Source organism: Colletes latitarsis, chromosome 8 (genome assembly GCF_051014445.1).
Source record: "Colletes latitarsis isolate SP2378_abdomen chromosome 8, iyColLati1, whole genome shotgun sequence".
NCBI classification, from domain to species: domain Eukaryota; kingdom Metazoa; phylum Arthropoda; class Insecta; order Hymenoptera; family Colletidae; genus Colletes; species Colletes latitarsis.
Genome location: NC_135141.1, coordinates 30848848 through 30870472, shown reverse-complemented (window position 1 = coordinate 30870472; position 21625 = coordinate 30848848). Strand labels below are relative to the sequence as shown.

At 34.8% G+C, this 21625-nt stretch overlaps 3 protein-coding genes across 6 annotated transcripts in view; 2 read left to right on the top strand and 1 right to left on the bottom strand.

Moving 5' to 3' along the window:
* The first annotated feature begins 42 nt into the window (after positions 1–42).
* On the top strand, positions 43–11762 carry Clu (clustered mitochondria protein homolog). The gene is made up of 17 exons (XM_076771432.1): positions 43–180; positions 4299–4582; positions 4792–5214; positions 5289–5655; positions 5734–5870; positions 5938–6218; positions 6353–6479; positions 6561–6735; positions 6973–7175; positions 7253–7394; positions 7464–7669; positions 7760–7969; positions 8047–8145; positions 8230–8574; positions 8707–8979; positions 9080–9205; positions 9288–11762. Exons 1-17 carry the CDS (start codon positions 90–92, stop codon positions 9942–9944), a joined length of 4146 nt encoding a protein of 1381 aa, XP_076627547.1. The 5' UTR covers positions 43–89; the 3' UTR covers positions 9945–11762.
* LOC143344881 (U6 small nuclear RNA (adenine-(43)-N(6))-methyltransferase) lies at positions 9703–14300 on the bottom strand. 3 transcript variants are annotated; one of them, XR_013080169.1, is made up of 7 exons: positions 13698–14300; positions 13404–13623; positions 13191–13331; positions 12752–13109; positions 12490–12688; positions 11769–12411; positions 9703–11139 (listed from the first exon to the last, which is right to left on the bottom strand). XR_013080169.1 is itself a non-coding variant. In XM_076771437.1 (7 exons), the coding sequence occupies exons 2-7, from the start codon at positions 13800–13802 to the stop codon at positions 11836–11838; spliced, it is 1599 nt and encodes a 532-aa protein (XP_076627552.1). In that variant the 5' UTR covers positions 13803–13850; positions 13932–14300; the 3' UTR covers positions 9703–11835. The 3 variants fall into 3 exon arrangements, 2 of the variants coding, with proteins under 2 accessions (XP_076627552.1, XP_076627551.1); XM_076771437.1 differs by having other exon boundaries at positions 9703–12411; positions 13698–13850; positions 13932–14300; XM_076771436.1 differs by having other exon boundaries at positions 9703–12411.
* Positions 14301–15200: 900 nt separating this feature from the next.
* Positions 15201–21625, top strand: part of Evi5 (ecotropic viral integration site 5) — a 472270-nt gene continuing 465845 nt past the window's right edge. The window contains exon 1 of one of the 2 annotated variants that reach the window (XR_013080156.1): positions 15201–15360. The gene's annotated coding sequence lies outside the window, so the exon portion shown is untranslated. Of the gene's footprint in view, positions 15361–16213; positions 16301–21625 lie in introns of those variants that run through there. The other variant, XR_013080158.1, reaches the window with a different exon arrangement.

The window sequence follows — 21625 nt, the reverse complement described above, 5'->3', positions numbered from 1 at the left end:
AAAGGTGTGTGTGCGTGTTACCGTCAGATACGAGCGTGTCAAGTTAATAAAGAGTTGTGTAAAAATTCGGGAAGAATTGTCAAAGGGAAATGACACTGGGAGCACAAATCGAGCCCTCCACAGAAAACGGGAGCATGAAAATCCCTTTACTGAACGGCAATGAGGATCAAACGACTACTGGTTAGTATATGATAATTTTCTAATCTATGTCCTTCGATTTTTGTGATTTTCGAGGTTAAACGACGTCGCTGATAACGTTATGTAATGATTTGGGTGTCGTCAGGTTACCGTGTTCCGTTCACTTTAATGTGTGCCTTAACGATGCCGCCTCGGCCAAAAGCCGGGCCCTCGGTGTTATGTAACGCGCGAATTGCGCGAATCTCTATGTACCGCGGGGTCATGTGAGCCACGAGTTCGAGATGAAGGAAGCTAGCAGAAGACGCGATTCCCTGCTAGCAGACGAATTTTCATTTTCTCGTGGTTCCTATTATTACCAGTGACCATGCTCTCTTTATTCCTCGACATTCTTGCCGTTCGTTTTGCAAGCAGTTGCACAAGAACGCATGAACGTATCATTTGACGTGCTTTATCCTCCGAAGACACCATCGAATCGATGCGCAATTTTAAATTAAGCTTGCGCGAAATTTGAAGCGTTGTCACGATATTTCTATATCACGAAGGAAATTAATTCCACGGTAGCACGTGATTAGTTTCTCTTAAAATGATGAAACTGAGCGGCATGGTTTCTATCATTCGTTTCGATACGTTTTTTCCTTTTGATTGACAATTTTAATTATCTCCGAAGTGTCGTGCAGTATCTACGTTTTGTTAATTTATTTTTATTACATATTTTCGATACATCTATCGATACATGTACTATTTCGAATACTTTTCAGTCACAAATCTTATTGAACGGAAGATAATAACTAAATTAACTCATCTCTTTCATGTCTGTATGTAATAAAAAATATATACGTTAAGTTATAGAATCGCGTCTATTTATTTCGAGTGAAACGATAGTTGAGTTTGTAACAGGAGAGCACATGTTTAGTTTGTTTTTTTCATTACTAACAGTCGGCGGAAAACAAACATCGGAATTTGAAAGGAACCAGTCGTTTTTAAGGGTCTGTAATGTTATTCGTCAATGTTAATTGATATTGGGCCTGTTCTGTTGATTTGCTCTTCATTTAGAACCGTTTTTTCCCGAAAAAAGAGGCGAAGGAAAACACGTGCATGTTAATGACCTCGTACGCATAGGCGTAGCTACGAAGAAATTAGTCTTTGTAAAAATAATTTAATGGTATCGGAAAAGTGTGTTATCAAATCGTAATCGTTTTAAAACTCTGATATAAGATTCTACAATGAAATTCAAATATATTTATAACCATGTCGAAATTATTTATCGAAAAATGGAATTCATAGTTCTGTAGAGATATCATTTTTTGTTTCGACATTTTTTATGAGCATCCTCAACGATTATTACGTTAATTTAAATATTTTAAATGGTAACATATGCATGGACAAAGGTAACAAAAAGTAAAAGGTGTTTACATTTAAATTATAATGGAACAGTGGGGTTTTGCAAAAAGGTCATATGTTTTGAAAGAACAATGGTGAATTGCTGAGATTATCGATAACAGAGGTTATCGATCTCCTGTCTGACGTTGTTCCTTACTTTGAATCCAAGAGAATGAAACAATATTTTGCTGCTGTATATTGTCCGTTTTTGGTATCTAGTTAAATTACATAAGTTGCATTGCAAATTATTATAATTATTGTATAACAATATAAATACCGTTACGTCTCTATATTTATATAATCAATTTTTTAACAATTTTAAACAGTCAATAAAACTTTAAACATAATTTCATGTTTACTTTAGAAGGTGTAAAAATATAATGTTTAAACCCAAATTTGTATATATTTACTTTTAATGAACCATTATCTAAAAAAATGTTTGTTATTGATATTTGTATTTCATACAATTTTCCTATAATGTTCTACCATGTTGTAAAATCATTTATTCAAAAAACAAGTACTATCGAACTAGAAATTTATTGATCGATTTGAATATCTTTGGTTACTTCTACTTCGCCTATCAACTGCAAGATCGCGCTTCTGTTATTGCACAATCTTACTTAACCGGCAAATAAGCTAATTTTTTAAAATAGTATAAACGCAACAATGTTTGCATAACTTTTAGTTCAACATGATTGAAAGGTTATTATATCATTTACTTGATAACAATTAGCTTGAAATGGCACAAAATATAGGTTACGTTGACAATTTAACGAAACGAAGATATCGGAATGTAAATCGATTCATGTTAACTTGATTGCTTCCGGTATTTGTAAATTACGATTTATCGTTAATGAATAAATTCTATGCTTCTAATATTACACCAGATTCCTGCTTAGGCTTTTCGTTCGTCTAATTTTTTCCACAAGAAGTTCAGCGTTGGCGCTTTATTAGATATTTGAAAAAAATAATCTAAGGGAAACTAGAGAAGTAAGATAACGGGCTCTTAAACGGTTTCGTGTATGCTTTTTTCTACACGATCTTATCTTCGAGTTTCTTTTACGACTTTGTTCCTTATCTGTTTCCCGATAAAGTAGAAGTCTCAAATTTTTAGAAAGTAGAAGACTAACTGTAGAGTGAAACAGAAAAATGTGACACGATGATACAGCAGTCGGTTTGCAAAATAAACTTATGCAGACCTCGGAACATGAATATGTTTCCACACTCATGTAACTAAAAAATTTAGTTATTACGATAAGAAATTTTTATATTATAATGGTAAAATGGAACTATTTGATACAGAATGTGATTTCAATAGGGGTCACAGTGGTCAATGTGTATTTAAGCATACGCATACATATTCACGCATGTAGTTAATATATCCCTATAACTATTTAATACGCAGATGCACGGTTATTGAAATGCACACATACTCGTCAATGTTGGGCGTTATGTGGTGGAACACTAGAATTTCGATGTATAATTAATAACCATTACAAAGATCGAATGAACAAAAAGTACATATTTTTTTTATTCAAGCACAAAAATGTTTTTAATAAAATTGATTATGCTATCCGCAGTGATAATGCAGTCGTTTTAATTACACTTTGTACAGACAAAATTTTTGTATATTCTTATCAGACGTGCCTAGTCGTGTATATCATTCACGCCACTATCGAACACTAGGCAATAGTGTAAGCTTACAATATTTTAGATAACTGTTAGAAGAGTGAATCTGAGGCAATAGATATTTTAAATTTGATGGATGTTCTAAGAGATTGTACGTTAGATCGACGTGTTCGAGGTGATCTTATAAATGTCCAAATTATATTATTTTATTGATCAATTTTAGTATCAAATAAATAAACAATAATTTCTGTTACAAAAGATTTAGTTGATTAAACTGAGTCGAATGAATTGTACACGATGAACATATAATTTCAGACTTTTACAGAACATTTTTTTTTTATGGAAAAGTGATCGTAGTAAACAATTAGAAAGGATAATAGAGATTTGCAAATTGGTAGAAACTGTTTTCGCGAAGGCCGCTGAAGATCAAGGTCTCGTAAGTCTGTGAATAATTCGAAATATCTTAGCCAACAAACATCGGCGTGGAATCACGGAAGAATAATGAAAACAGATCGCCAACTTGATCGCAATTGATAATGTTATGTACTATGAAAATTAACGCACGCTAGAAATGGATGTATATCGCAAACATGGTATCGATAAAAATAGTACGGCATTTGAGTACGGACTATTTACATTGCCGTTTATTTATAAATGCATTGGTGAATGTAAGTGGTAGCCGTACGAATACCCACTGCCGTCTCTATCGAATCTGCACCCTGTTTCCAGAAGCATGGCACATGGAATTACTTATTTATATTTCTGTTATCATCAATGTACTCTAGAAAAAAAAACATTACAACGTTCAAAGCAAATAAATGATTATATACTCAAATGACTTCATCCCTTGATCCCATAATTACTTTATAGGATGTATATTTTCTATGGTATCTTTTTAATACTCAAACACTTTCTCTATATTATAAACGTACATTTTTCAATTGAAAAAGTAAAATCAAAGTTAGTGTCTGTATGATATGTTGTTAAAAATAATTAGACCATCTACTCAAGTGACTATCTCTTCTTGAAGTATCTTAAGCTTTAGTATTATCAACATTCTGTGTAAGTCATATATTTAATAAAAGTCTTACTATCTTATGTATACTGATCATTGAAATAAGCTATACTGAAGTGAGCTATGCTTATTTCAGGTATGAAACAACCCATGGAGGAAACTGGAAGCATAAGCACAATCGTGAAGACTGTTGTAGAGAAAGGTGAAGTTGAGGCCACAAAAGAGGAAGGAAGCAAGAAAGAAAAGGAAAAAGAGAAAAAGAATGAGAAAAGCGAGAAAGAAGTGGATGGTGATAAGGATAAAGATGCTGCGAATGAGCAAGAAGTTGTTTTCATTCAAGATATGGGATTCATTGTTAGAATTGTTAGTCCAGGTGCAGAACCTTTTGATATTCAAGTCTCAAGTATGGAACTGGTACAGGTAACTGATACTTTCTTAAATAATTCTTTCAATACTTATACATAATGGTGATTCTGGTAACTGTGAAACACACAATTTGAACAAAGTACAATTTTTGTTCTATCTTCGCTTAGAATTATACCTGGGCCCAGTTACTAGAAGTACTCTGTATAATGGCAAAAATAAACATCAATTTTTTTGTACATATATATTCTTATTGTTTTATTCAGGAAATCCATCAGTTGCTCATGGATCGCGAAGACACCTGCCACCGCACTTGTTTCTCTCTTCAGCTCGATGGTAATACATTGGATAACTTTGCCGAGCTGAAGAACATCGAAGGTCTAAAAGACGGTTCGATGATTAAGGTCGTAGAGGAGCCGTACACGATGCGAGAGGCCCGCATACACGTTCGACATGTACGAGATTTATTGAAGTCCGTAGATCCTGCAGATGCTTACAATGGTGTCGAATGTAGCAGTTTATCGTTTCTGAACGTAGTTACTAATGGTGACATTCTCGAGAAAAAGAAGAGCAGGGCAGATTCGGTTGACTGTACTCCACCGGATTATATTATACCCGGATGTAAAGACAGGCCTTTATTACCTCTACAACCGCAAGCTAAGGAGCAGAAATGTCCTCCATGCTTAAAAGTAAGATTTGAAGATACATACGATTTCTTTGCTACTTAGCTTATTCTTTATATCATTTATTCAATTTGTTACAGGTCCTAACAACGTCTGGATGGAATCCTCCACCTGGCCACAGGAAGCTTCACGGTGACTTGTTATACTTACACGTGGTAACCTTAGAGGACAAGCAATATTATTTAACCGCGTGTGCTAGGGGGTTTTTCGTCAATCAGTCGACGAAAGAAATGTTTAATCCAAAACCGGCGACCCCGAGTCATCTGTGTCATAGTTTAATCGAGCTACTGAATCAACTCAGTCCAACATTTAAACGGGGTTTCGCTGCTATGCAACGAAGGAGAACACAGAGACATCCTTTTGAAAGAGTTGCTACCCCTTATCAGCTTTACGCGTGGAGTGCACCTCAAATTGAACATACGATCGATGCAATACGCGCCGAAGACAGTACGTTTTATTTTAAGTAATTAAATCAGGATATACAAAATATCCATTTAATTCTATGAAATAATGTTTTTGCATTAGCTTTCTCTTCTAAATTGGGCTACGAAGAACACATCCCGGGGCAAACTCGAGATTGGAACGAGGAGTTACAAACAACGAGAGAGTTACCTCGCAAAAATTTACCAGAAAGACTGCTTAGAGAACGTGCTATTTTTAAAGTACGTTAACTCTTCTAGATTTAAATATACGGGATAAGGTACCTGTATAATTCATTTATTAATTTAGGTTCATAGTGATTTCGTCGCTGCTGCAACTCGGGGGGCAGTAGCTGTAATAGATGGTAATGTGATGGCAATAAATCCGGGAGAGGAAGCAAAAATGCAGATGTTTATTTGGAACAATATATTCTTCTCCCTTGGATTCGACGTGAGAGATCATTACAAAGAACTGGGCGGTGATGCTGCAGCTTTTGTCGCGCCTCGGAACGATTTACAAGGTGTCAGAGTTTACGCTGCAGTCGATTTACCCGGCCTTTACACTCTTGGTACCGTTGTAATCGACTATAGGTTTGTACGAATTACGTACACACATTTTGTTTCGTCGCACTATTTGTACGACGTGGGTATTTTGTAATAGCTCATTTGCACATACTAGTTCGATGGTAAGTTTTCGTGGTAATCACTTGTATTCCTCTACATAGAGGATATCGTGTCACGGCTCAGTCAATCATCCCAGGAATCTTGGAACGTGAGCAAGAGCAATCTGTTGTTTATGGTTCTATAGATTTTGGGAAAACTGTTTTAACGCACCCTAAATATCTCGAATTGGTAAGTCACTTAAGCAATAATGTTGTGCAGTTGGAAAAAATAACTTTTAAAATATCTTGTACAATGCGTCGTATTTTACAGTTAAATAAAGCCGGTCAACAATTAAAAATCCTTCCCCATAAAGTAATCAATGATGCCGGAGAAGAAGTCGAACTTTGTAGCAGCGTAGAATGCAAGGGTATCATTGGAAATGATTCTCGACATTACGTACTCGATTTATTACGGACTTTTCCTCCTGATGTCAACTTCCTTAAATGTAGGTTAATACATACAATCAACAATACAATTATTCCCCAAAGTATACGAAATGTAGTTTTGAGACTCCCATCCCCACCCTTCTCTTCAAAGCTTTGTTAACCGGAAACGATAATACAAGGATTAAGGTTAATAGTATTATTCGAGAAGTTACGAGAAAGGACAAGAATATGTCAGAAAGAATGGTGATGTATTCATCTCTGTTAATTTATTCTTTTTTTTATACCTACTTTCCTAGTGGAAGGCGTCGAACTGAGCAAAGAAGCTAGAGCATTAGGTTTTCCAATTGAACACAAGCATAGATTAGCTTGTCTTCGTCAGGAATTGATCGACTCCTTTGTCGAGGCTAGATATGTTCAATTTATTAAACATGCCGCTGCTCATCTTCAGCAGCTCACGTCTGCAAGACGAGTGCAGAAAGAAAAAGAGACCACTGCTAAGGTCAAGATTAGTCTTCTTTCCACTCTTAATGTATATCATTGAAAACAGTGCTATAATATAGTATTGCACAATTTCAGGAAGGTAAAAAGGAAGAGTCGAACGCCATCATAGTGGATAGCAACAAAGAAGATTCTACTCAATCGCTTATCGAAGCAGACGAAGCAAAGAAAATTGTAGAGAGTATTACAGACTCTATTACTGGCGGAGAGAAACAAGAACGTAAATAATATTTTTCCATTAATATCTTGACAATTATGGACTTTTGGGAATTCTTCTATCATTTTTCAGTGGAAGAAAGTACAAAAGAAATCGTTCGAAGAGCAGCATCGGCAGTGGGTAGTTTACGAGAAGCAGAATTTGACGTTAGATTTAACCCAGACGTATTTTCGCCGGGTGTACAGCATCCTGATCTAAATGGTCCTGCCTTAAAGAAACAAAAGCAATTAGTGCAAGATGCTGCTGACTTTTTATTGACCGTACAAATTCCTACGTTTGTACGTATGAAATTTTCCGTGCTGAAACTTGACCTTTACGAAATTAATATCTATTAACCATATTTAATTACAATCTTGTTTTCATTATAGATCCGTGAATGCTTGGATCACACAGCCGCAGCAATGGACGGCAGTACATTAGTAGAAGCTTTGCATGGTAGAGGTATCAATGTGCGTTATCTTGGTAAATTAGCGACTATGTTAGCAGCTACGGTGCCGCAATTGCAATATCTTCACCGTATTGCCGTTTCGGAGCTTGTTTTGCGCTCGGCAAAACACATTTTCACATTTTATATGCAGGTATGTTAATTAAAAATAAAATTACACCATTAACCTTTTAAGTTTGAGATGAAAAATTCTGACATTTATTTCTTCAGGGTACAGAATTGATGAGTCTTTCCGCCGCGATTAGTCACTTCTTGAATTGCTTATTGTCCTCGGCACAAATTATTCATCCACAGCAGAATCTGGAAGAGGTACGATGTTGTTAATACGTTAGCTAGAGTATCGTCAAGTGAACCATTTTCCTAACTGAACATTTGCGTAATTGTCTGTTTCAGCTTCAGAGTAAAACTGCAAAGCGACGCAATAAAAGGAAAGGTCGAAATAATGGTCCGCAACAGTCCGAGGTGGAATGGGCGTCATTGACGCCTAGGTCTCTGTGGCAACAAATTAAAGCTGATCTGAAAGCCTATTACGATTGGGAAACACCGAGTCCAGAGTCATTAGACGCCACAATAGATCATTTTCATTTGCAAAAGATCTCCTTGCTCCGTGGTTTCTGTATAAAGACTGGCATCCAAATATTATTGCGCGAATACAACTTTGAAAATAAAAATAGGGCTACGTTCTTTGAAGAAGATATACTCAACATATTCCCTGTCGTGAAGCATATCAATCCTAGAGTGAGTAATAAATTTCAAATTAATAATAATCATTACTCGCTACGTATATTTATATACTTAACGTTCAACTAAATTCACTTAAAACCACGAAATCTGTTGATAATAAAATTATTTAACTATTTTTGTTGTCAGGCTAGTGATGCATATAACTTTTATACAACGGGTCAAAGTAAAATTCAGCAAGGTTACTTGAAAGACGGATACGAATTGATTAGCGAAGCACTAAATCTTTTGAACAACGTTTATGGTGCTATGCATCCTGAAATCGCACAATGTCTCAGAATGCTCGCACGGTTAAATTATATAATGGGCGATCACGGTGAGGCTCTTGCTACTCAACAAAAAGCTGTTCTTATGTCGGAAAGGGTTAACGGCATCGATCATCCATATACCATTACCGAATACGTAAGTATCGGATCAAGAAATTTAATCCATCGTTTAAAATTATAGTGAGTCATATGATATTCATTACAGTTTTAATATTATTCTGTATATTTTTTTCAAGATTCATCTTGCACTTTACTCCTTCGCAAATGGTCAAGTTTCCGTGTCGCTGAGGTTACTGTATAGAGCGCGTTATTTGGCCTTATTAGTTTGCGGCGAAGATCATCCAGAAGTAGCACTCCTCGATGTAAGTGTTACTATAAATCTTGAATATTGATTTAATCTTCGACAAAGGTTGCTAATATTATCCATGTTAATTGTTCGTTCAGAGTAATATTTCGTTGATACTTCATGCTGTTGGGGAATACGAATTGTCGCTCCGCTTTTTGGAGCATGCTTTGGCCCTAAACCTTCGATACCACGGTCTACGGTCATTGAAGGTCGCTGTTTCCTACCACCTTGTCGCGAGGACTCAGTCCTGCATGGGTGATTTCCGTGCGGCTTTGAACAACGAAAAAGAAACTTATGCTATATATAAACAACAGTTGGGCGAGGACCACGAAAAGACCAAAGAAAGCAGCGACTGCCTAAGACACCTTACACAGCAGGCTGTTGTCCTGCAGAAAAAAATGAATGAAATTTACACGGGCAAGTCAGGTGTCAGCCTGCCTCCTATTCAGGTGCAACCACCCAGTATGGGGTCCGTTCTAGACATGTTGAATGTAATTAATGGCATACTGTTCGTTCAAATTAGCCAGCAGGATATAGAGAACTTCAAAGCGGAAATAGAGAAACGGCAGAAGGAACAGACACCTGACGGTGATATAAAGGCGATCCAAAATGAGAATAAGAAAAATGAAAAAGAGAATAAGAAAGACGAGAAAGAAAATAAGAAATTAGAAAAGAATATCGAAGCGCAGCAAGTAGAGTCGAAAAAACTGGAGGAAAGCAAAACTACATTAGAACCAGTAGTTGCGGAGAGCTGAGCTCGTTTCAACGCGTCAATGATGATACTTAGTAGTTTTTTTTTTCCTCCGAGTCCTAGTCTTTCCCTACCCGCGTCCGGTCTTTTCAAGGGTAACGCGAGTATGGCATATATAATTGATTGGGATACAATGAAAATAGCAGCGTTTGCTCGATGAAGCACCGTTATTATTCGGTGTATTGTACACATTTACGAAGTGCTATCATGTTTGAACTTTTACAGTGTGGTGGCGATAATCTGGGTGCTTGCGGTGCTCAGTTCATGCCAAATCACAGAATTTATTTGACTGATTTATGACTGCATACAACAAATATAAAACTGGTTCTTCACTTGTGTAAATAATTCAAGCGAAAAGGTATCATTGCCTTAGTGTGCATGCTTGAGATCATAACATTCATTATTCGATTAGTTTGCAGATCTAACGAATCATCATGAAATAAAATCGCGTTTTTGTTAAAAGTCTACGTCGCAGACAAAGGCTATCGATATTACATACGCTACACTTCTAGTAATCGAAAAAATCGAAATAATCGAAATAATCGAAATAATCGAAATAATTAGTGTTCGTTCCAGTGTATTACACAGGTGTTGCTGAACTAAAACGGAACGCGAAGTACCGAAAAAACCAAGCGGTACAACGAGTGTCTATAGAACAAATAATGGACGTTTATTATCGTAGAATGTAAGTCAATCGGTTTTCACGTTTTCGATTTGTTTTTTTCTTTTTTCTTTTTTTTGTACGTCTTTGATAACCTATTTTATTAGTACATATTTGAGTTCATTTGTTTTGTGCCATCTAGGCATCGCTGTCATTTTCCCATCCTAGCTGCCATCGATAAATTTATTGCGTATTAAATACATGAGAATATTTAGTATTTTTAGACTATTAATTTATGGTTGGCCTTGTTGGGGGTTCACTACAAATACTATAAATGATTGAACATTCTTGTCGAATACATATCTTTGTTAAATTCTGAATAACTGGGATGCTTTTAGAGTACAAAACTATTTACAAAGAATTTGAACATTTAAAAATATCAATAAATGGAGACAAAGTATCTGTATTACATTCAACAAGAACAATGCATACAGCTTTATCATTCAGTTTATTTTACCACATACATCACTTTAGAAAGCTTTCTTTCATCTTTCGATCGTTATGATTTTATCATGTTACGCTATGCGAGGGTTTGAATCTGAAAAAGATGTTGAATTTTAAAGATGTTTCTTTACTATTCCTACGAAAAATGAAATACTTTGTAAAGATTGGTAACAGCAAAAGCATGGTATAAATACGTTGTTGCATTAATGATCGTTGATAACAGTTATCGGAAACAGCTCATTAGTCAAGTTATTATAAAAGTAGTGTCAATTTAATATTACTACTAGAAATACCGCAGTTAGTCCTAGAGTTATAAGAACGAGAATCGACTGTTACCAAAATGTTAATCTACATCTTTTCGTTACTCGACCATACTTCTTCAGATCGAATTGCATCCGTTGTTAAACGAATGTTAAGAACAATATCCCATATTAAACATTAATTTTACAATCAAATCGAATTCAGTTAAAAAAAAGGAGATCGATCATGATCGATTGAAATGTTTTTTAAATAAAACATTTGTGTTCTATGTCAGTTATGTTTATACTGATAATGAAGGGCGAATGAGTGGACATGCCGTGTAGTTTCTGTTTAACAAGTTCGTACACTTTACAATATGGAATATTATATTGCACTTGTTAGTCAAAATGTACGGTAAGGAATACTAGTTAATAAGAACTATTGATTATAAATAAAGTTAAATACTTGATTTACATATATTACCTGTTACATAACTTCATAAAATCTGCGTGTGAAATAAATCATTTTGTATAGAACGCGAACTAACGTTCTAAAAAGGCTTCATATTATTTTCGAACGATGAACACTCGCCCTGTTCTAAATTGACGTTAGTTTCGTGTATATCGCTTTCAGTTTTCTTTAATCGTTTTCTTTTCTTTTTAGTTGGCCTCGCGTGTTGTGTTTGTAAATATTCTCTGACGTTTAATTTGTTTATCAAATACTGTCTGAACGTTTCTAAAGCATTCTTACCACCGCTTCCTTTCTCAAAGACCATAGATATTTTTGCATTGTCACATTCAAAGTCTTCGTCGTGCTCTATTACTTCGACAAAGAAGCTACATACTAGCAAAGGATCTTTATTAACAGATTCTTGCACTGAAATTTCAACTTGCTTTCGTTTATCTGTATTTTCTGAATTACTTTCTATTAGTTTTTCTACAGGCTTCTCTATAACATCATGTGCTATGTTTGCACAATTTGTACTCTCAGTTCCCGGTTGATCCATTTGTCGTCGAGCTAATCGACGCTTTCTACGTGCGTAAGACCACGTATCGTTTTCCGCAATTAGTTGACACGACCAGCCGTGAAAATCGTCAATTGGTAAATTCAGTTCCTTGATTTGTATCTACATATAAAATAGGATATATATCAATATCTTATGGACGCAATGTATTATAGAAACATAAATAAATTATAATATTACATTTAATTCTTCCATGGACTCTTCTAAGAAATTGATCAGGTTGTCAAGGGAAGAAAATTTATCTTTCATAGGCATCTGTATTTCTGTTGGACGTTGCTCTTTTAACAGTTTTGCAATGTAATCTCCACTTTTTCTAACAACAGGTGCATTTGTTAAATTAATAACATCCATTGGCAGAAAAGACCAAGCCAATCCCCAGCTGTGGTGAACATATAATATTATAAATGAAAGAATTCTCTAAAGAAGAAAAAATCGGTTTTACCGTTTAGTATGTCCCTGACAAAATTCCGTCCATATTTTATTTTCTATGTTTCTTTTCTTAAGTAATTTTAACAAGAACAATAAGTTACTTCTTTGGCCAAGCATTGTAGTGTAAATTTTTACTTTCTCTTTCATCACTAGGCTCTCATCGATCATTTTCATTACAAATGCTCTTTCACCACCCTGAACTGTGAGTTCATCTTTATTTCCAGTTAATGCATTTCTAGGCGGTAATCGCTTTATTACTTTTTCTTGTGATCCTCCCACTTCAAAAAAGGGTGGATTACACATTGTAAAGTGGTAAATTTTACCTTCTTCTATGATGTCTTTCAAAATTGTTTCTTTATTTACTTTAATCACTGCAAAATGTGAATTATAAATGTGGAATTAAATAAATTATATGCAATTCAATAATATCAAAGTAAATAGTCAATAATTGCCTTTTATTAAATGTTGTAAGTTATTATTTTCAACATGTTGAATGGCTGTTTCTACACTTGCTTCATCAATTTCTGTGCCAATCATTTGACTTCCATACATTTTTGCAAACAGTAAAGGATATATGCAAACTGCACCTATACCTGCAAAAAGAACCAATGTTTAAATTTTTAGTATTACTAACAGAGACATTAAAATTCATTAATTTCTGGTACCAATGTCTATGCCAAGAATTTGTTCCATTTCATTGTACGAAGCATGTTTCATTAAGTCTTCAATCCACAAAATATAATTTAAACGTAATGGCAATGTTGGTACTAATTTATTTGGAGGTATTTTAACATCAAGATCAAAGTCATGTTTTAATAATACTTCTGTAAGCACTCGTAAACTGTCTTGATTTTTAAAGTCAATCTTTACTTTGCCTGTCAAATCCTGAAAATATGAAATTAAATAAAACAGATTAAATCACGTATTTAAGGAATATTACCTTAGATATGCTTACTTACAGTAATCGCAATATTTCGAAATTCGGGATACAGTAATGCAAGTTGTTTAAAATCTGGTGCTTTTTTATATTTATTTTTTGGGTGCATAAATTTTCTTAATGACATTGTTAAAACTTCGTTCTATGTAACCACGTTAGTATGTAATTTACGACACTACAAAGTATATATCCGCAATAGTCTCGGTACGATATACAGTTTCTATTTATTTACAAGTCATACATCATTTTAACAAACATGTGCGTTGTTTATGATGAATTTTCATACAAGTCGTAGTTTCATTCTTTCTTTCAGCTGATAAAATCATCGCCGTTGAATTTGTGTACATTGAAAGTAATGTTCATAGTTACGTTGTCATGTATTAATCGTTAAAGGCATGAAATCAAAAATCATTTTCATTTTAGTTTGTGTTATTTCACAAAGAAATTGGAAAGTTTCCAATTCGATTACTAAAAATTACAACGCAATGACTTTTTTTTCACATTTGTACATCTGATGAAATAATATTTAATGTAGCTAATTAATTTCTAACGTTAACCTAATGCATTAGGCAACACGCAGAATATTATTATAATATTCTAAATACTGTAACATTTCTTGGACAAAAATATTTTCATAATATAAACCCAAAGAAACAAATGACCGATAACATAGATTTATGCCGAGGTTGGGGAAAATCACCAACCTAGATAAATAATTAGAAGATCAAACTACTATGTATTAAACATATAATATATGCCATAAGAGTATAATACATGTAATTTTAATTCATCTGTCTTATAATGCATACGATCAGTAGTGTGAATTATTGTCGAACATTATGTTCGAAGTTTACATAAATCAATGATCGAAAGATTAAACAATTTATCAAGTATATATCTTTGTATTTTAAGAATGACTTTCGGTATGTGCAATATAGATACAGTAAATAGTATGGAAAAAGAATTGACAGCAGGTTTCTAATATTATAATTTTGTAATAAGTTATCAATCCCACGAATAAATCTTTATGGAATACGTATCATTTTGTATATTCCATTTAAATAATATATGAATGATTATTAATATACAATACTACTTATTTAATAAATATTAATCTGTTCATTCGATTGGTAGTCAATTATAAAGTTTAAATATTGTTGTGGGACAATTAGAAGGAAAGGAGAGGAAACGTTATTTAGTAATTTTCTCCTGACGTGGTACAAATTCGTGTCACCCATTGATCTAGTTACTTAAAGTTCGTTATAGCAATGTAAACACGCTTAATGTAGAAACTTAACGTTAAAGAATATTTCTGATCGTAAATGCGAATACTTTGACAATTCTTTCTGCAAAATCAAGAAGCATGGACAATCGTTGTTTCCGAACTTTTTTAATTCTGTGGGACTTAAAATCAGAGATATCGGTGAAAACCGTATGCCGTACGGGAATCTTGAAAACGCGGCAAAAATAATTCTCTTGATGCTTCCGTAACGATTGTAATGTTGGTAACAGTGCGCGTGGACAATCTATCGTGATGACAATTTAAGTGGTGACAGCCGCGTATGTGCCTGTTCGTTGCTCTGATGGTAGCGTTGTATCCGATTTAGCTGACGGGAAACTTAATTTTTTGACTTAATGCGTGATTCATTTGTCGAGTAGCCTATGGAGTATTAGTCACGTCGTAGGTAAGTGTTTCACAACGGTTTTAGTCCATATCAGAAACAGATGGCCACGGTTGATTCGGCTGCCTGACAGTTTGTTAATATGGACAAGTGCCACTCTGACAGTTTTCTTTTTTCGTCGTCGTATTGTTAGTCACCTGTTACCGAACATTTGTCCTTCGTATTATGCACAGTTGATTTTCGGCACGTTGTTGTTGATTTTTGTTTCATCTGCTTAAAGAGCGACGCTCTATTAGCAAATTATATGCTAAATTAGATTTAATGATGTCACGTTGAAAATATTTATTTTTTTCTATCATAAATTCTAGCTTGAATCTAGCGAATTTGATTTATTCTTACGACGATTTAGAATAGACCTACGAATTAACATAATGTCATTTATAATTACATAAACGTTTATGAGGAATAAACATAAGATTTTATTAAAGCAAAATAAGAAAACAATCAAGAACTATGTATGATATTTTGTATATTCCAAGGCACATTTTCATTTCTTTCTTCATAGTTTCTTATAATGTATAGATTTTTAAAATTTACTTTCAAATATTGGGAAACCATCTGTCTTTAATTTGAAATAGATTTAAGAACAAATGATTTACTATAGAATAACATAATGTTCTGACATATTTTAATTATTTAGATATAAAAACTGTTTCAAGGTGTTTTTCTAGGATCTATGAAAAATTTGTAGTTTCATTTAGTCTGTCCTAATAAAGTCTATGTTAAAATAAAATTTCTATATCACTGTGGGATGGTTTCAGACGCATGAAATTTTAAATACACTAGTAGAATTAACAAAAGTAATTGTGACAATGAAGCAATTATACTATTAGTAGGAGTGAATGTAGCAATGCAGATGAAATAAAATTCAACTGTACTTATGTTGGCTAAAAAGAATTTATTTACTGCTGGCTTATTGTGATGCCAGACATACCACTTACAGGTGGATAGATATTTGTAAATGATCTTGCAGACCACTTCAAAGACATACATTTGTTGTTTTAATGTTGAAATTGAATATTGATATGTATCAACCTTTGTCATAGATCTTTATTAAGAATTTTTTCCAACTAATTATACTTATAACCCAACCTCTTTAAACCCGGATTTTGGGCGCAATTTTCGATCAAAATTTTGTTAATCAATAATTTGTTTCAAAATAGTTTTGAACAAACTGTAAATGTACAGTATAAAATATGATGTGAAAAAATCACTGTACTATTTCGTACATCCTAATATCTTCGTTATTTTTACGAATACGAGAAAACGTATAACCAATAAATTTACTTATTTTACGATAAATGAACAAAATGGTGTCCATCAGCACAGTCTGTTTCATTCTCATGTTGATACATAAAAAATAAAGTTTACAATGAAATTTTTATCGTACCGAAAAACACGAAGGAAAGAATCGTACATGCTTGCAATAACATTCCATCCGGCGCCTGAAAATGCTTGAAACCAATGGAGACCATTTTGAACGTTTACCACAAAATAATTAAGAAAAATGTAGAATTTTTCGATCGCCTTTAAACTAGCAAGATTATTTGAAGGCCATTAATATGGTCATTAAATACGTCTCATTATCTTTAAAACCTTTTTAATGTAAAATTTCATGTAGTAACGGTCGTGTAATAACGGAAAACGTTAGTAGTTACATCAGGATTATGAATTCAAGCACGGATCACGTTTCGGTGGGCGTCGAATTTGTGGTAATATCTAGCAACGTAGTAAAATGAACGGTGGAAAAAGAAACAACATACGGTGCGTTCCCCTCGAAATTCTGTTGCGGAAATCGCGAAACGTTTTAGAATCATCGCGTTCCGCGACACGGTGCACAGCTCACTCTTTCATTTCGATCGCTTTGTTCGCACACGCATTTGGACGATTGCTTTCCATGTACACGCGTGATATACGTGGTGCCGCGCGTTTTGCAACTGTAACGGTAAAGCGATCCGTCATTCATCGTCACGGAACAATTTAAAAAAAAACCATTTTGTAACGCGGACGAAAAAGTCGCGTATACACGCATTTGTAATCTTGAACAGGGCTGGGCCTATTTATCACAGTTTTCTACAGCGTAATCGGCCACCCCTGGGAAAAATTTTAATGGGAGATTCTAGAGGCCAAAATAAGACGAAAATCAAGAATACCAATTTGTTGATGGAGGCTTCGTTAAAAAGTTATTAACGTTTAAACTTCCGACCGTTCTGAATTTTTTTCTCAAAAATGAGCAGGATTTCGGGGGTATGTGTAATGACCAAAAATGATTGTAATTGACCCCTGCAACCGAAAATAATTTTTCCAAAACGATTTGAAATTTTTTTTTTCCGTCGAAAAATTTCACACCTCGAATTTTTTTCTAGAAAGTGGGTAGGATTTCGGGGGTATGTCTATTCACCAAAAATGGTTGTAATTGACCCCCGCAACCGAAAATAATTTTTTTAGAACGATTTGAAAATTTTTGAATTTAATTGTTAATAACTTTTTAACGAAGCCTCCATCAACGAATTGGTATTCTTGATTTTAGTCTTATTTTGGCCTCTAGAATCCCCCATTAAAATTTTTCCCAGGGATAGCCGAACACCCTGTATATCAGAGTTGGGCAAATATTTTTATTCGGGCCACGAATAACGGATACGAAGTTATTTCGTGCTATTCGAAGAACCGTAAAAATATTCCAATAGTCTCGACTCTAGTCTAGAAGCTAACGTAACAATATTTTTTTTTCGGTAAACGCATCGGTGAAAGGTTCGTAATTCCTGCATTCGTTGATTCTAGTTAAAACGACATGCACTTTCTGCAATTCGCTGTGCAGTTTTGCGTCGAATCAGCCTCGACGCGATACTTTATCGCGTGCGGTTTTTACTTTTTTTTCCCCCCCCCTTCCTCACGCAACACGGGAATTTTCAAAGTTAAATTGTATAATTAAAGTTAAACGCTTCGTTAGTCTTAACGAGCATGTTCAGTGACCGGACCACAATATTTTGGTTCTCTTCTGTGATATATAAAAATATATCGTAAAACGATGGAACAACATTATTTCTTGTTTACGTTCAAATTAATTTTATATTTATTGTTATATTATCGTGGTTTATACAGGCCAATATTGTCGTGTCGAAAGAGTCGTAAGAAGCGATAAAACATTTGAAGTATTAAGATAGTAGGAATATAGAGGTAATTAAATTTTCCAAACTACTTTTTTACTTAGCTATGCTCGTTCTTGAATGTCTCGTTAAATTGTATCGAATTATGTTGTCGATTAGATTTGAAGTAGAAAGGAATGTAATAAAGGGAAATTGAATGGTTTCAGATATTTCAACAATTTGCAGAATGCGTTACAGTCTGTATATTGTGCATTTATGTGCATCCGTGCGTTTGATAAGTGCAATTTCATTTTTTTAATTAAACGCCATTCTTGGTACAATAGTCACGTAAAATATAAAAAGTCGGCAAAAGTAACCCTTTCTTTACTACAAAAAACACTAGAGCCAATATTTTGATTTAATGTTACAGGTACTGGAATTGATTGCTTGGATGAGCAATACATATTTATCATTGGTCAGTGTTATCGAGAAAAATGAATCGAATGTACAGGGTGTTCCAAAGAATTGCTACCAGCCGTTGCAATCGGTTGGGTTTGATTCGTTGCACGGAAGACGTTTTAATCTCGTGCATCATGAATGTTTCTCCGTCGAACTACGGTCGAGTTCCGTTTATCAGGAACGAAGACACGTTCTCTCGGACGAGTCCTTTTATTTACTTGTTACGAAAGAGAGGTCGGTGCGCATGTGGAGTGTTCTGGCCTGCGCGGGCTCCATCGACCCTCAAACCATTTTGTACTTTCCAGTACGTGTTTGGCGATCCTACTGTGCCAGTTAATCAAAAAAGGGAACGATAAAATCAACGTCGATTGGCCAATTAATCGGTGGCCCTTGCCGGACAATCGCGCGGCCAGACTATCCAAGATCGATCGTTATCAGTGATACCGTGATTCCCGATTAAACAATTTTCCGACACCGGCCGCGAACCTTAATCCAGGAACTTATTACCGTGCTCGATAAACTCGTTTATCATCGTTAATAGTTCACCGTTTCTAACAGAAAAATAACAACAATATTAATATCAGAAACGATGCCAGAACCAATTACGCCAATGGACCGCGAAATTGTTTTTTCTTTTTTTTTAAATCGTGCCACGGTTGTATTATCTTAAGACGAATTTAAAAAAAAAAAACAATTGTTATCTTAACGAACCAACCGTATCAAAGTGTTTAGCACTCGAACGAAGGTATTCTCGATATTTTGCATGAAGTTTCAGGGTTGAGAATGAGGCGGATTCTAAAAAGGCGTTTTCCATAGATTCGTGACCTGTAAGGAACTCTTTTAGAAATTTCAGACTGATTTTACGAATTTTATTTGAAATTAAGATATATGCAACTAATGATATTATACAGAACGCGGTATACAGGGTGTTCGGCCACCCCCGGGGAAAAATTTTAATGGGGGATTCTAGAGGCTAAAATAAGACGAAGATCAAGAATACTAATTTGTCGATCGAGACTTCGTTAAAAAGTTCTCTGGCCACACAGTATATTTTCGGTCAAGAATTTTTTTCTCGAAAGTGGGTAGGATTTTTGAAAAACGATTGTAATTGATACGTACAACTGAAAATAATTTTTCCAGAACGATTTGAAATTTTTCAACTTACCATTAAAATTTTTCCCAAGGATGGTCGAACACCCTGTATAGTACAACGAGGCTGGTGTTGATTCCTCGGAAAAAAATAAGTCGAAACTGCGTGATGCTTTTTTTTCGTAGGACGTTTACTTTTCGAAACATTTAGCTTTGAAAATTGCTGCGCGTACTCTCTGTTGGTCTTCGCGCGCACCGTTATCAGAGTCTGACGCAAACACGATAGTATACGCCTTATTTTCAACTTAATTTAGAAACGGACGTGGGAAAAACAAATTAATTAACTGTCTAAATGTCGCAATAAAACATTTTCATTGAAACTCGTCATGTTGAGATTGTAAATCTAACGTCGAATGAAAATTTAAAACTACTGATTTTTACTGGTTCGGTAGTTCTGTCGTTAAGCGTAGGAAATAAAATTGCAAACGAATAATTGTCCGACCAGGGTACAGTTTGGGTTTTGTTGGAACAATTGTGGGGCTATTATACGAACTACTTGCTTCGAAAAGCGAATATGGAGCGCGAGATCTTTCAACATCGACGATTCGGTTCGGGAGTTTGGGTGTACCCGCATTGAAACGGAATATGAATTGATATCACGGTTCGGTGGCCGGCCGATTTTCGTCTGGTTCGGTTGAGAATCATCCCGAGACAAATTAGGTTGTTAGGGGAAGTCCCTTTGCGCTGCGGTTTGTCTACTAATGAGATACCGATGCTTGATCGTGGCTCGTCGAGGCTTCGATGACTTTTTAAAAGCGTCGACGCGAAACTCGACGACATTTGCGGGAGTTCAGTGAATCGTAGTCGACGGAAATTAACTTCGATTCGAACGAGCAGGAGGAAGAGAAACCGGCAAATTACGTTTCGATTAAATTTTTACAGAAACCTGGCTTAAAATGGGCGTTTCTCGTACAGTCGACGGTTTTCTTTTCAATTTTATTACCACGGATCTTGATATTAAATTTGTTGGCAAGAGTCGGATGGAATCGATCGGTTACAGTCGTTACGAGCCGTTTATTATTTATTTTTTCGACGGTTTGTAATCATTTTCTGAGTTACCGCAAAAGATTATTCACGGCTTCCGCTCTTTTGTAATCTAAATTTTTCTTTGGTAGTTTGAAAATGTCAATGGAAAATTTAAAGATTTATTTCGTGTAATGTATTTTCCCTTATATGTTTCTTTTGAAAATGACCATCGATAATGATATACAATGGTTTATTTAACCGATGAAATTTCGGTCACTAAGTGACGTGACCCACTGCAGAAAGAATTCGAGATACTATTCGTGTAAAATAAATATTACTATCGTAGCCTTGAAGTACAGTATGACGTAACTAGGATAAAAACTAAGCTATAGTTCGACGATTGACACGTTCCTTGTGTGTTGTAAAATGTCTTGTAATAAAGTATGAATCTTGACTTAGTTATAACGCTTTAATATCGACTAATATCCGTTCCAGGATTTTACGATTACAAATTCAACTCGAACGTTATCGATTCTACCGTTCTACTTCAGGACAAATCGCAAACAATTTTGTTTGTACCATCAAATCTCACACAAAGCTGTCTAATA